This window comes from Labeo rohita, chromosome 21 (assembly GCF_022985175.1).
Source record: "Labeo rohita strain BAU-BD-2019 chromosome 21, IGBB_LRoh.1.0, whole genome shotgun sequence".
Lineage (NCBI taxonomy): Eukaryota > Metazoa > Chordata > Actinopteri > Cypriniformes > Cyprinidae > Labeo > Labeo rohita.
This window is the reverse complement of record NC_066889.1, coordinates 28165838-28182628: the sequence shown is the minus strand read 5'-3', so window position 1 is coordinate 28182628 and position 16791 is coordinate 28165838. Positions and strand designations below refer to the sequence as shown.

Sequence of the window (16791 nt, the reverse complement as noted above, 5' to 3'; positions counted from 1 at the left end):
TTTTTTTGTTATTTTTCATTCATTTACATTTAATATCTATTAAAACTTAAAATATATTAACCTTACATATAATATCGAATTACACAGCACAGTTACAATTATAATTAGGTATTTCCCCCTAAATTCTGATTATTTTTTCTTCCAAATTCAATTTTTTTCTGCTTTTTTTTTACTCTGTTTTTTTTCCTTTTTCATTTTTATAATCTCTGTTTTAGTGGTTAAATAAAAAATATTAATCAAAAAGCATGTCTAATTAATTGAAATCATGATACCTATGCAATATAACAGCAGTTCATTAAAAGTTTAACAAAAATAGTCCCTATTCAAAACATTTTATTTGTCCTCAAATTCAGTTTTACTTTTCATTCCATTAATTTTATGGATTTCATTTTAATGGTTTCATTTAATGTTAATAATCAAAAGCATTTCTAATTAATTGATTTTATTTTTAAAAAATGTTTATTATTATTTAATTAATTTTGTGTGTGTGTGTATATTAAAATTTTTTCTGGTAAATAAATTCTGGTAAATATTACCTAAAAGTAATATATGAATAGTAGTTTTATTATTAGTAGTAGTACCAGAATTAAAGTAAATATTTCTGTCATAGTTTTTCAAGTTAAATCGAACTTTTATGTTGATAGGTTGCAAGAGAGACCTTTAAGTTTCTGTTTGTATATGATACAAACGCACAAAATTCTAAAATAATTCCCTATAAATTCCCTATAAATCAGTTTTTCTCTCCAAATTCTTTTTTTTTTCTTTCAGTTCTAATTTTTCTACACTCTGTTTTAATGGTTAAATTAAAAAATATTAAAAGGCATGTGTTCCATTAATTTTCTGGATTCAATTTTAATGGGTCACTAAATTTTAATAATCAAAAGCATCTCTAATTAATCAATTTTATAATGTAATATAATTTCCTTTTTTTTTTGCGTATTTACATTTTTCTAGTAAATAAATTCTGGTAAAAAAAAAAAATCTGGTAAATATTCCTTAAGAATAATATTTTAATAATAACTGTATTATTAGTAATAGTAGAATTACATTATAAGATATATATTTCTGTCACCGTTTCTTCAAGTCAAACTTTTATGTTGACGGGTTGCTAGGAAGACCTTTAAGTTTCTGTTTCACTTCAGTATGAGTAGTAAACATTCATTCACACAGACACACAGAACATTATGCAGCTTAATATTCAGACACAAGCCTATATCACATTTTTTGATTTACGTGTACTGACCTACTTTTGATTTATTCATCCTAAACTTGTCAAATTCCGCGCTATTCTGCGCTATACAGTAAATTCCATTTTTATGACCGAATTTCGTGATTCTGTCTGCGCTTTCCACATCGCAGAAATCATAGGGCCCTATATAATCAAGTACTTTACATGTGCTTTAGTATGTTAGTCAACACATCAGATGTGTACATCTTTCAAGCATGACAAAAGATTATTAAAACCATGTAGTTTAAAGGAAAACTTTTAATTTGTCATCATTACAAAGGGCACTTAAAAGTGCACTTAAGCCAGAATAGTGTCTTAAGATTTGAAGTTCAGTACAATCGCGTATTCAGTACAATTAAGCACACTTCTCTTTCACAAAGGCAGACGTGTTCTGACAGGAGATGTGATAGAGATAGAAACAGTGACTGATTGATTGACAAACAAAAGAAGCAGGTAGAAAGTGTGTGTTTGTGTGTGATACACAGACACACAAAAGAAAGTGGAGATGAGCGAGACAGATTGTAAACTCACACACACATGCGTGACTGTCATGGTAAAACTACAGTGAAGAACTTGTGGGCTTTTATTAAAAGCAAAGACTGCAGGGAGTGTTGATCTGAGAGCGCAAACTCCTGCTACACACACATCATTAAAAATCTAGGTCAATTCTATCAGCTCGCTTTATAAAATCACGCAGATGATGATCATCTAACTATAGTTCACGCTCAGACGGATGCGTTCAGGTATGACGGCGCTGAATCTGTCTATTCAGCATGTATCTGTGTCGATATATCAGATTCACACCTCGACAGAGAAATAAACACTCGCCTCCTTTTGTTCTCCGTCTCACAAGACCGGTGACATACACAAATGCTGCTTAATAAAGACGTACACACACTCACATACACGCCTCATAAGAGAAGCTTGTACAGCGCAGTGCATCTTGGGAAATACATCATCTGATTTATGAAGCCAGGCACACGGAGAATAAAAAATAAATTAAAGGGGAGATAAAACAAAGTGCGTGTATGTAAGAGAATGACAGAGAGGGAATAAAGAGGGGCCGTAAAATGATAAAGCAGTTTCGGCTCCTGAAGCTCGGAATCTAGTTGAGCTCAAACTCAACTTTCTCATCTGTATAACCTAGAACTACAGATGGACCGATAATCAGCTCATGTTTCTGCCATTATTCACACTTTTTGTTATCAGCTGTTCTCACCTCTTTAACATTTAGTTAACAGATAATTGGTACCATTCAAAGAATAGCACAGAATGACAGTATTCACGAAGTGAGTCAGATAATTGCTCAACTTTTAATAGCCATTCATTCATTTCAGTTAGAGATTAGACATACTTTCATTAATGTATGATCTAGATCACAAAAAATGCCATTGCACAAATATGACTTAAATAATTTATAATCATAGTTATTTAATACACTACCAGTCAAACGTTTTTAAAGTTTTTAAAGAAGTCTTTTCTGCTCACCAGAAAAAATCCATTTGATCCAAAGTACAGCAAATATTTTTACTATTTAAAATAACTCTTTTCTATGTGAATATATTTTAAAATGTAATATACTCCTGTCATTTCAAAGCTGAATTTTTAGCATCATTACTCCAGTCACATGATCCTTCAGAAATCATTCTAATATTCTGATTTGCTGCTCAAAAAACATTTATTATTATTATTATGTTGAAAACAGCTGAGTAGATTATCTTTGATGAATAGAATAGCATTTAACTGAAATACAAATTTTTGGTAACATTATAAATGTCTTTATCATCACTTTTGATCAATTTAAAGCATACTCGCTAAATAAAAGCATTAATTTCTATCATTTCTTTAAAAAAAAATGTATATGTGTATAATGTCACAAAAGCTTTTAATACTGATAACTAATAACTGTTCCTACTGTAAGTGTGCTTGCATGCATGTTTACTTGCATATATATTTCATCTATATGTGTGTTTTGATGATCCTTGTATGTACATGCATGCATTTGCATGCTTGTATGCATGGACGAGTGCATGCTTGCATGTATATTTAATCTACATGTGTGTATTTGGGTGTGCGCATAACTGTTGATTTTTGCCAGTCTTTAATATTTTATATCCAAATGCATGAGCCTGGAGTTCTCCTCAACAGTGTAGCAGCTTCTACAATTCCAGTTATGTAATGTTCAATGCTTTGTTCTGGTTGCAGTTCTGTCAGCTACTGTATATTGCATTATCCTGTTTTAAGAAACCTGATGCTTTTAATCCACAGAGCTTGCACAGTTTGGAATATTCAGTGACTAGTTATTCCTTTGAATTTGTACAGTGTGAACTGCACATCTTGATCCTTTCAGACACATTCTACAGTACACTAATTCTGTTCTGTCTGATGGTCTGACTCTATTAGCTCCCTCCAGGACAGGGGTTTAACGTTACCCTCTTCCACAAGATCACATTACAGCTCAGTTCCTACAGGCCTCCGCACTGCCACTCATTTCTGCTTGACATAATTCTATTTCCTCAAGATGCACCCCTCTCTCTCTCTTTGAATCCGTTGTTTCTTCTCTCTCCTTCTCTTTTCTCTGTAATGTTATTAGGGAGAAACCTCATTCTGTTATACTATTAGCTGTCTGTTTCTTTAGTGCATACAGACAGGATCAGACACCATCATCTGACCTGACTGCAACATCTGCACACATCCATGTATACATGCATTCAAGAACACAAACTCATTCTGACCCCTGACACGCTACAACTATAGTTGGATTAAAGAGGAGAATGTTACACAGAAACCTTCAACCCCCAAATCCACTGAAACCCAACCCTCTGACACACTTAGTGGAGCGTTAGCGTGCTTACGATGTGTATTGTGCAGTGTGCGATTGACAGCACTATGTGTGTGTGGGGGGGTGGAAGGGAGGGAGGGTCAGCTTTTGTTTATATTGTAGGGACCAAATGTGCCCAGAATGACAGTAAAACCTGAAATCACATGCATCCTGAGGAGCTGCCAATGGCCCCTATGAGGAAAAGGCCTTAATTAACATGCTAAATAATGAAAATGTAAAAACATAGAAGGTTTTCTGTAAGGCTTAGGTGTAGAGTACAGTATAAAAATACCATTAGCTCATATATCAGTGCTATTTTTATATAAACAATAAAAGTCAATGATAAGTTCCCACTGCAGTGCTTGCATGCATGTGTACTTGCATGTATATTTCATCTATATTTGTGTGTTTTAGTGACCCTTGTATGTATATGCATGCATTTGCATGCTTGTATGCAAATGCATGCATATACATACATGCATTGTACAATATGCATGTGGTTGAATACATGTGTATTTCCATTTGTTAGTGTGTGTACTTGGGTGCTTGTGTGCATGTATTTGCATACTTGCAAATGTGCATACATGTGCTTTTATGCGTGAATGTATGTGTGCTTGCATGTATATTTCATCTATATGTGTGTGTTTGGGTGTTTGCATGCTTGTGTACATGTATTAGCATGTTTGTACTGTTGTTTTTGCATGCTTACATGTGTCTGTCCACTATACATGCATGCATTTTTATCTGTGAGTGTGTACTTTGGTGCTTGTGTGCATGTATTAGCATGCTTGCAAATATGCATACTTTTGCTTGCATGTATATTGCTTTGTTTGAGTGTTTGGGTGCTTATGTGCATCTGTTGACATGCATGTATTGTTGTTTTTGCATGATTTAGTATGTCCGTATTATATGTATGCATGAGTGTGTGTACTTGGGTGCTTGTGTGCATATATTAGCATGCATGCAAATGTGCATATGTGTACTTTTATGCATAAATGTATGTGTGCTTGCATGTTTATTTTATCTATGCGTCTTTGAATGTTTGCATGCTTGTTATTATTGTTCATTATTGTTTTTTGCATGCTTGAGTTTACCTGTACCGTATGCTTGCATCTATATTTGCATCTGTGTACTTGGGTGCATGTATTAGCATGCTTGCAAGTGCGCATACATGTGCTATTATGCAAGGATGTGTGCTTGCATGTATATTTGATCTATGTGTGTGTGTGTGTGTGTATATGTTTGGGTGTTGCATGCTTGTGTGGATGTGTGCATGTGTTTTCATGACTGTATTGTTTGCGCATGCTTGCATTTACTGTGTGCATGCATGTATATTTGCATCTATGTGTGTGTGTTGGGTGCATGTATTTGCATGCCTCAGTGTGCATGTGGGGATGTGTGTGCTTGCATGTGTGCATGTTCACACGTGTATCTGTGCATGCATGCATGTATGTATGTGTTTCTCCTGTCGGGATGCTTTTAAGAGACAGAGTTTTAATATTATAACACAGGATCTGCTTTTCTCACTAATTAATTTTTCAAGTGTTTGACAATGCGTGTGTCTTTTCCATGACCTTGGCCCAATAATGCATGTGACAGAGATGCAAAACTAGCATGTCTACGCTTTCCCGACAATCCCATCCTCCTGCCCCATATAAACACACACACGTACACGGCCAACTGTTCCGGCAGGTGGCCCACATCACTAAGCTCCTAGAGCAATTATCCACGTTGGAATCCCGTCGCTGCGACAACAATCAGCATGGAGCTAGATCCCTGTCACAGCGTCCATATAGCAGCCTGTTAAACCAACCAACTGGGACATTACATCACCGTTAAACTGGAACTTTTTATCTAGTGCCATCCGTATGCCATGCAGTCTTTTAGAGTACAACATCAGTATCGTAAAATCGGTTAATCTGTCTCTCTTTGTCGTCTCGGTGGATTTATATACCTTTAGACCTTCTTACTGTAAGTGTGTGTGTGTGTGAGTGAATTATAGCGGTCTTTAAGAAACTGAGAACACAATGTGAGCTCCATTCGCTTTACGAGAACATCACTAAGAATACAACACTCTGAGGAATACACTCGGAAGTGTGCGTCTGTTCCAAAGCTTGGTCTGTTCTTGCTGACTATAGTCAACATAGGCAGCTTCCTTCTAAGGCAGCATCCTGACTGAATTGGATCATGGCAGCCCCAGATGGAATCTGCAGACTTTTTTTGTATTTTCTGTGCTTTTTGGAGATAAAATGTGTTAAACGGAGCAGATAGTACTGCAGTTTTATTGATGGCTGAAAGCATAATCAAATTATTAAATTAGACAAAACATTTAATAAACAAATATGCATGGGGTGCGGGATGTGAACTGACGAAATGCATCTTTGGATTTAACTTAAAAATAAAAAGCATAGCAAACAATAAATAAAACTAATGAAGAAGCGAACAGAAGTGCTAACAGCGGCGCTCACCTGGTGTTTCGGTACAGGTGTGTGTCGTGATTAAGTGCAAATATAGCCAAAAGGAAAATCCGCTGCAACCACATTTCATGACAAAATCCACAAGATGGCAAAACCTAAAAAGGCTGTTCTTTAATAAAAGTTCTGGCACGTCGGAAAGGCCTTGCAAACACATTCGTCTTTTCGAAATGAAAAACTTTGAGGTCAAAGCTTTGGAAACTTTCTTTATAAGTTCTTCACAAAAGTATTCTTGGTATTAAAAAACACAGTACTAGTAATCTCATACAACCTTACATGTAATCAATCATTTATTCATACGTATGGATGATATTCAGGGATGATCGAATATGTGACTGAACATTTCTGCTGTTGCCATATTGCTAATATTATTCAGAGAAGGCTATTTTGAGATCGATCATAAATTCAGCGATGAATGGAAAATTTGTTTATTGTGATTATTATTAATGGCTTTAGTTATTGTACACTGGTGGTTTGTATCATTTGGCACTTAAGATAGTACTGCATGGATTTGTACTATGGTTAAGGGGTTTTAGAAACTCTACATTGTGTTGCATCTAACTACACCATGGTAAAATCACTTTACAGTAAAAATAAAAATGGTGTACAAGCTATTGTTCAACAATTCTGTGGAAAGAATACTGCATAGAACTCCTTTCCATATTTTCTGTATCAAGCATTCCAGGAAAGCATGTAATGATCTCAATCTTTTATTCTAGATCTCCAGAACTCTTCAAAGTGTTTTCTCTGCTTTCTTGTTTAGTTTGTGGAATGAAGAAGTGTTGGCTGAAACTTTCTGGCTGAGCGCTGACATCGGTGAGATCAGGACAAGACACGCAGAACAACAGATTCATCCTATTAAACTAGTACTCTAGCCGCCAGCTGTCTATTGTCTTTGTCCATCTCAAGCTGTTTTCACTCAGTTCTTTCCCTTTGTTTCTGTTCAGATCACATCAGCATGCTCGCTTTCTGCAGTATATAGTATGTATACTGTGCACGGTAAGCACATTTTCTGTGTGTCCTATTATACCCAAATGACTACTTTTACCAAAATGCACAGTGCAATATAACCGTATAGGCAGTGCACTCAACTTGACCTTCAATTTCCAGGGCTTTTGTGCATTATTTAATGGGAGAAAAAAGTACTGCACATACCTTGTGAAAAAGAATACACTTTAGCATGCTTTTAAAAAGTAAGTAATGTAAGAAAATATGCTTAAGTGTGAACTTAATTTTTTTTTGACATTTAAGTGCATGATATTTACAATTTAATGACAACATATTATATCTTAAAATTATATTAAATGCAATTAGTTGAACATAAGAGTGCTTTTTTTTACCCATTAAGTAGGACTGAAGTACATATTTGAAGTACATAATATTTGTGTATGGGTGTTTGCATGCTTATGTAAATGTATTGGCATGCTTCTACTGTTGTTTTTGCATGCTTACGTGTGTCTGTATATGTGTCTAATATACATGCATGCACTTTCATCTGTGAGTGTGTGTGTACTTTTGTGCTTGTGTGCATGTGTTAGCATGCTTGCAAATGTGTATACTTCTGCTTGCATGTATATTTCTTCTATATGTGTTTGTTTGAGAGTTTGGGTGTTTCTGTGACATCTATTGACATCCACATGTTGTTTTTGCATGCTTGAGTGTGTCTGTACCATATGCATGCATGTGGTTGGGTGGGTGTACTTGGGTGCTTGTGTGCATGTATTAGGATGTTTAAAAAAAAATGTGCATTTTGTACTTTTATGCATAAATGTATGTGTGCTTGCATGTATATTTCATCTATGTGTGTTTGAATGTTTGCATGCTTGTGTGCGTGTATTGACAATGCGTGTGTTTGTGTGTGCATGCATTTGCATGCTTCTATTGTTGTTTTTGCATGCTTGAGTTTGCCTGTACAGTATGCTTACATGTATATTTGCATCTGTGTACTTGGGTGCTTGTGCATGTATTAGCATGCATGCAAGTGTACATGCATGTGCTATTATGCATGTATGTGTGCTTGACGTATATTTGATCTATATGTGTGTGTTTAGGTGTTGCATCCTTGTGTGGATGTGGGCATGCATTTTCCTGCCTGTATTGTTTCTGCATGCTTGCATTTACTGTATGCAAGTAGTTGAACCTAAGAGTGCTTTTTTACCCACTTAAGTAGGACTAAAGTGCATATTTCTATGTAATTTTGTTATTAATACAACAATAGATGTCCTTTGCAATTTAGCCGACTTAAAATGTAATATCAGATAATAGTTAGAATCAAATACTTCCTATGTGCTTTAGTATGCATTTATATGTCAACACCTAAGTAAGTGCATTACTAATAATTTTTGACAGTTTTTAATGCTCTTTAAAAAGGATTTTTAATTTTTAATTATTACAAAGTGCATTTTTTTAAAGGTGTACTTAAGAAACAGACATAAACGTGTTATCTCTTTAGAGTGGCATTTAATTAATATATTATCCGCAAATATATTTTTTATCAAATATTCTTTTATGTTTTTTGAAGAATACTACAAGTGCACATTAAATGCATTTAAGCACACTTCTTTTTTTACAAGGGATAGAGATCATGTGAAGCATTCTACTGTGTGAAACGGTATATATCCTACTATTTTACTTTTCTATTTTGAATAAGCAGGCAGTATACAGTATGTTCAGTAAAATAATGTTAGTATTCTGTCCTGGCAGAGTCTCATTGTTTTCTATCTTCTGTCATATCTCTTCTCCCTTCTTCCTGTTTCCTCCCCCTCTTTCTTCTTCACTTCCCGCTTCTCTCTCTCATTTCTATTTATAGCACTGGCTCATTTGTGCCTCTAAATCAGAGAGCACTGTTGTGTAGCATGAGGGGTTTTTACTTTCATACACACGTGTTCACACATTGACACATCGTACTGTTTCATGTGCACTGTGGTTGTGCGCTTTCAGAGAGGTGTGTGCATGAACAACACATGCTTATTTGGTGTGTATGTGTGTGTGTTTGCTCCCTTTTTCCGCTGAACTAAGCTGTGATTCCCCATCATTAGGGATCTCTGTCTTTCTCTCTTTCTCTCTCACGCTTTTTCTTCCAAGTCAACATGAGCCAACTAAGAATCAACCACTTGAAAACAAACCATGCCACAGGGTCCAAATTTAAACTTCTGTCACATCTGCTAGTGGTGGGTGAACTGAGAAAATTCACTAGCTGTAAATATTACTGGCCTTGAAACAGTTTGCATTGTTTTTATTACAAATGCATATTTTACCCCCATTTTTAAAAAACAAGGTTTTCAAAAGGAGGGTTTTCACAGTAATGCAATAGAAGAATCATTTTGGGTTCTCAAAAGAACCTTTCAGTGAGAACCATTTGTTTTTTTCTTAATGTGAAGAACTATAAAGGAACCTTTTGTGCAATGCAAAGATTTTATGCATGTTCTTAAAGCAATAGTTCATACAAAAAGGAGCATTTGCTGAAAATGTTCTCACCCTCATTAGTTTGTTTCTTTAGCATTACATTACTTGCTCACCAGTGGATCCTCTGCAGTGAATGGGTGCCATCAGAAGTCGAAATAGCTGATAAAAACAATAATCTACAAGTAATCCACACCACTCCAGTCCATCAGTTAACATCTTGAGAAGCCTAAAGCTGTGTGTTTGCAAGAAACAAATCCATCTTTAAGGTGTTTTTAACTTCAAAGCGTCATTTCTGGTCAAAAAAAAGTCTTACATCCATAATATTGGTCTGAATCAGGAGAGAAATCTGCACAGATCAAGCACCATTTACAAACCAAAACAGCTCTAAACAAAAATGTGGGTGGATTTTGATGTAAGAGACAAGATGATGGACTTTTTCAACTGAGGAAGTGTTATTATGGATTATGGACTCATTTTGGCCAAAAACAATGGTTTAAACATCTTAAAACATCTTAATGATGGATTTGTTTCTTACAAACACACAGCTTTTCATTTCACAAGACATTAATTGAAGTGGTGTGGATTACTTGTGGATTATTGTGATGTTTTTATCAGCTGTTTGGACTCTCATTCTGACGGCACCCATTCACCCCAGAAGATCCATTGGTGAGCAAGTGATGCAATGCTACATTTCCCCAAATCTGGTAAAGAAACAAACTCATTTATATCTTGGATGACCTAAGAGTGAGTACATTTTAGCTAAATTTCCTTATTGGTTGAATTATTTCTTTAATGGAATTATATATGCCAAAAACTAACTTTTTTATTTTTAAGAATGTTTAACGATGGAATTATTTAGCAGTTTTCCTTGCATTATTGTGAAAAACAGTGCAGGTCATTGTCTCATTTGCAGCACTGTATACTATACAAAACAAGCCAGACATGAACAGACATGTTCCATATTTTAATTTTAGTGGCTTAATGTGAGACAATTTGCACATATGTGTCACCACATGCCATTTAACAGAAAAAAAGGATTTATATATATGGTAAATTTAATACTGTGGTAAACATGTTTTGAGTCGTGGCAGATGTTAGTAGACGGTTTGATTTACATGCATTGTTTTTTTTAATTACCACTCAGCTGAGGAGTAACTCTGCAAAGACCATTTTACTCACATATGCAGTTCAGTGAGTGTTAATTTTGGACCCTGGGAAGAAACATGCACAAACTGGGACAGGCACACACACATAAACACATGCAACCACAGCACACAGTACCACACACAGGCTAGAAAAAGAGCAGCTGCTAAAGTGTAAACGTGGACAATCATGTCCACATAAAACAAGACATTTTTGTATTTTGGTTTTAATAGACGCTCTATTTAACCTGGCGAGGACTTGCTGAGTGCTGAAACTGTATGCAAAGATGCTGTGATTTTTAACATTCTTGGTAATTTCAACCTGGCTGTCGGTTAACAGTAGACGGTTTCCACCCCGCTTTTTTTTCTCTCATCTGCATTTGTCATTTTCTTGGAAAGAGAGATGCTAGGGAGGATCCCGTCTGTTGTAAAGTGCTGACTGTGCCAGCCTGCCCGACCTCGTCATGTCTAGAATGTAAAAGGAAAACGTTCGGGCTCGCTGTGGATGTCTGCTTGCGGGACCATTAAGGGCCCCATCAATATTAAAGAGCTTGGGACGACCTGAGGAACATTCCAAAGGCCAGTCCATTAGCGGCCGTCTCCGGCACAACAATTCAAGGGTTTGTGTGTGAGTGAGAGTGTGTTAGCTTTTTCAGTCCTGGTTTAAATAAGAATCAGTATTTTAGAATAGCTTTGCATGCAACAATATTCAAACAAATCCATTGGGATAGGGATTTGGTAGGGACGGTTCAACAAAAAATGTCACTTCTGTAATGATTTGCTTACCATAAACCACAAAAGCAGAAGTTTTGCAGTATGTTCACACTGTTCTTTTGCATGCATTGAAAGTATATAGTGACAATTGCTGCATGTCAGGCTTTAAAAAATGACCAAAAAGCACCATAAAAGTAGTGATACATACAATTTGAGCAACATATTTCAAGTCATTTAAGGCATTATGGTGAGAAAATTATGACAAATTGTGATTTTTGACTACTTTTATTATACTTTTATGGTGCTTATGCTTATTTTTTTTTATCTTTACAGCATTTGTCACTATTTGCTTCCACTGCATTGAAAAGAACAGTGTGAACATTCTGTAAAACATCTGCTTTTGTGTTTTATGATAAGTAAATGATGACAGAATTTTGCATTGCAAAGTTACTCTGAAAATTCTAACACATATTTACGTAAATATGATTAAAAGGTATAGTTCACCCAGAAATGACAATTCTGTCATCATTTACTTACTATAAAACACAAAAGCAAATGTTTTGCAGAATGTTCACATGGTTCTTTTTCATGCATTAAAAGTTGAAAAAAAGCTGCATGTCAAGATTTAAAAAATGACCATAAAAGTAGTGATACATACAATTTGAGCAACATATTTTAAGCCAAGCAAGGCATTATGGTAAGAAAATTATGACAAATTGTGATTTTTGGGTGAACTACCCCCTTAAATGTGTTCTTTGGAATATTATGGCATGCAAAGATACTCTAAAAATGCTTAAACCATGACTGGAAAAGCTAAAACACACCCACATTTAAAGGGCTAGTTCACCCAAAAATCACAATTCTGTCATTATTTACTCACCCTCTTGCTGTTCCAAATATGATGCTTAAATTGTATGTATGACTACTTTTATCATACTTTTAAGGTGTTTTTTTGCCTATGGTGTTTTATTATGTTTATGCTAATTAAATGATGACAGAATTGTGCATTGCAAAGTTACTCTAACACATTTACGCAAATACAATTAAAAGGGATAGTTTACCCAAAAATGATAATTTTTTATGATTTACTTACCATAAAACACAAAAGCAAATGTTTTGCAGAATGTTCGCACTGTTTTTTTCCATGCAGTGAAAGTAAATAGGGACAAATGCTACCAAGTTTTAAAAAAATATCTAAAAAGCACCAAAAAACTAGTCATACATATAATTTAAACATCATAACACATCATAGTGAAGTCTAAGTAAATCAAGACAGAATTCTGATTTTAAGGCAAACTATCCCTTTAAGTTGAGAGAGTAAGAGCAAGTAAGAAAATGGGTCTCCTTTAGCCTTACATTAAACAGATCATTAACTGTTAAGTGTTTGAGAGCTGCGTCCATTTCCGGCTCTCACACGAGACCAATAACTGTATATGTTTTTTCCTGCAGCGTCTCATCATAAGCTTCATTGTGACAAGGCACAATCATAGTGCACTAAGTTTATGTGTGCACGACATTGCAGTGTCTGGATAATTTAATCAGGGTTGTATTACCTCTTTTCCCCTGATACTAGTATTTATTTATGTTCTTGTTCTCTCCAGCCTGCACAACCTTTTGCTTCTTTTTTCCCTGCAAAGTCAAGCACTGTTATTGTTGCTCATACTCGAGTTTAAGCATTAAACTAAAGTATTACACAGAAAAAAATGTCACAGATTTGGACCCAAGCCATATATATATGTATATGTACATATCTATTTTACTATCATTAAGATAATTTTAAATTAATGTATTTTTTTTATTAAATTAATTTAACAAATAAATAATTTTAAAACATGCATAAAGGAATACAATTAAAGTATAAACTCTTACTGGTAAAGTTTCAGTTTTTATTTTATTTTTTTTTTTTTTTTGTGTCTATGTACCAGTAGATTTCATTTTTTATTCTTTTGTAGTTGTTACATCAAATTAAACTAAATTATAATAAGAAATTATTCCTTGGCAACTAGCTCAATCTAAAGTTCAGTCTTTTTTTTTTTTTTTTTATGTTTTTTAACCAGAACTTAGCAACCACTCAGAACACCATAGCAACACCTCAGCAACCATCCACAACATCCCAGAGGTGTGGTACAGCTGCATAACTTTTGCACAGGTAAGCACCAATCCCATTTTCTTTTATTACCAAACTCATTGACTGATTGAATATCTTTTGATTCTGTATGTTGTCCCCACCAGTATCACTTTATAAACCCCAAGGTACACCACGTGACCTCCTTGCCCTTAAGAATAACCTGCTGACCCTGCTGTTAGCGAGGCGAAATTTGACATCCTCCCGGTCTTCTGTTCCTGTGAGCCTCTCTCTGCCAACAAACCCATGTGGGTAAACAACACCTCGGCCTTTTGCGCTCCACGCCTGCTGACCTCAGCTGCATTTTTTCTGCTGTGGTCGGTGACCTGCACGGCAGATCCTGCTCAAATTAACGCTGCTTCAAGACATCCGCCCCCATGATGGGCGCAGTTTGGCACCATCCTGCGAGCCCTGTTTAGTTTGCACTGGCCAGTGGCTGGTGGTCAAAATTATTAATCGTGGAGCCATCCAGAAACATCTGCCTGAGGTCAGTCCCATCCAGGTACTATATGACACATTCTATATTCCATACATGTAATGGAAATGTAGCTTTGCATCACCTCTGCAGTGAATGGGTACCGTCAGAATGAGAGTCCAAACAGCTGATAAAAACTTCACAATAATTCATAAATAATCCACACCACTCCAGTCCATCAATTAACATGTTGAGATACCAAAAGATGTTTGTTTTTAAGGAACAAATCTATCACTGAGGCATTTTAACTTTAAACCATAATCTATAATCCATAATAACGCTTCCTCCAGTGGAAATGTCCATCTTCTGTTGTCTCTCACATCAAAATACGATTTACAAACAAACATCTTTTGGTATCTCAACATGTTAATTGATGGACAAATTGTGTTTAGAACTGTTTTGGACTGTTTTTGCTAATAAACGGTGCTGGATCTGTGCATATTTCTCTCCTAATTCAGACAGAAAAACTTTTTTTTACTGGAGGAAGCAATATTAGATAGTGGATTTTAGGTGAAAACAATGGTTTAAAATTTTAAATATCTTAATGATGGATTTGTTTCTTACAAACATGCAGCTTTTCACTTCACAAGACGTTAATTGATGGACTGGAGTGGTGTGGATTACTTGTGGATTATTGTGATGTTTTTATCAGATGTTTGGACTCTCATTCTGACGGTACCCATTTACTCCAGAGGATCCATTGCTGAGCAAGTGATCCATATCTCTTCCTATCAACAAACAAACTCATCTACATCTTGGGTGGCCTCAGGGAGTGTAAACAATCAGCAAATATCCATTTTTTCAACTATTGCTTTAATTTGATGAACGCCCACATACCAGCTTATAGGCAAATGAGTTCCAGCTACTGGGAAAACTTACGTCACTTAATTGTATTTGTCAGGCTAATGAGCAGAAAAAGCATGCAGGAAGAAACACATCACTGTCAAGGCCGCTGACCATGTGATACACAAACTTTGAACTTCTTGTTGTGAGAAACCGAAATTAGCATGCTGTATATTTATATCACACCCTACTTCCCTATTTCACATACTGCCTGTCCTGAATAGTTTGCAAGATTGGAATTAATATGTCGCTGGATCATACATAGCATAGCATGTTGACAAAAGCAGGCCAAAGTTGCCCAGATGGTGTACTATTTCTGGTTGATTTTCAAAGTGGGTGTTTGATATGTTTTTGGGGTTAAAATTGATTTTAACACTACTACATTTTACAGAGCCTGTGGTCTGCATTTATTTGATCAGAAATACAGTAAAAACAGTAATATTTTGAAATAGCTGTATAATTTAAATGAACTGCTTTCTGTGTGAATATATGTTAAAATGCAATTTATTCCTGTGATGCCAAGTTGAATTTTCAGCATAATTACTCCAGTCTTCAGTGTCACATGTTCCTTCAGAAATCATTCTAATATGCTGATTTGCTGTTCAAGAAACATTTCTCATTTTAACTTTTTAACACTATAAATGTTTCTACTGTCACTTTTGATCAATTTAACGCATCCTTGATGAGTAAAAGTGTTCATTTCTTTTAGAGGACTCACCAGAGTGCAGAATCTCTCCGGCGGGTTCCCGCAGGTGATGCCTGGAGGCTCGACGCGGATGCGCATGTACTCCTTCATCGCCTGGGCTTTGGGTTGGCACGCGTAATGCTCCCACACGGCGCCTTCGTCCGTGCTCACGAGAGACTTACACAGGTCATACTGGCCTCTTGCTCTCGCCAGCACGTGCACCAGCAGGTAGAGGAGTCCCGCGCGTGCACGCATGGCAGGCACGCAAACGAAAAGGGATTTCCGAGGGTCCGGAGAAACGGGAAAGGACCACCGTGGGTTCAGAGGTGGGACGTGTTAACATGGAACATCAGCGCCGGTAGTCAGGTTAAGACATCCCATAACTTCGTCACAATCATGCTTTCATTTATTCCAAAAGGGAAAAAGTCAGATATATGTGCATAAACGTATTTTGTTGTTATGAGGTTGAGGGGAATTCTTGTATAGCAAGTTTATTGTTTTGTGTCTTACTTCTGTGAGTTTGGACACTGTCCTTATATGTCGGGTCAGAGATGCTGATGCTTCTACTTGGACCTACATCCATAGCAGCTTCTGGACTGCGTCACCACAGAGCATATTTATGTCCCGAAGGTCACATGAAGTGGGTTTCCCCTTTTTCCAAACTCAAAAATATCTGCCAGGTCGCATCCTTCACTCTTCAGCAGCTGCTGTCCATGGTCCTGAAATCAAACACCACACAATTTACTGTTTAACTTCACTGCTCTTTTGTACACAAGCCTGTTTTTTTTCTAGCGCTGCTTTCTGCTGATGGTCTAATTTGCCAAACCCCCCCTAAACAGACGTTGGATGTCATCCTGTGAACCGCCACCAGTCCGGACA

At 36.0% G+C, this 16791-nt stretch overlaps 1 protein-coding gene and 1 long non-coding RNA gene across 3 annotated transcripts in view; one reads left to right on the top strand and one right to left on the bottom strand.

The window, feature by feature from the left end:
- ntng2b (netrin g2b) overlaps positions 1–16791 on the bottom strand; it is a 70363-nt gene that overhangs the window by 51511 nt on the left and 2061 nt on the right. For both annotated transcript variants that reach the window (XM_051093383.1, XM_051093382.1), the window contains exon 2: positions 15946–16631. In XM_051093383.1, coding sequence (XP_050949340.1) covers positions 15946–16167 — 222 coding nt within the window. In that variant the 5' untranslated portion in view covers positions 16168–16631. The remainder of the gene's footprint in view (positions 1–15945; positions 16632–16791) is intronic.
- LOC127152621 (uncharacterized) lies at positions 7245–14386 on the top strand. Its single transcript, XR_007825115.1, has 4 exons — positions 7245–7339; positions 7471–7522; positions 13842–13933; positions 14017–14386. It is a non-coding gene; the product is annotated as an uncharacterized LOC127152621 (long non-coding RNA).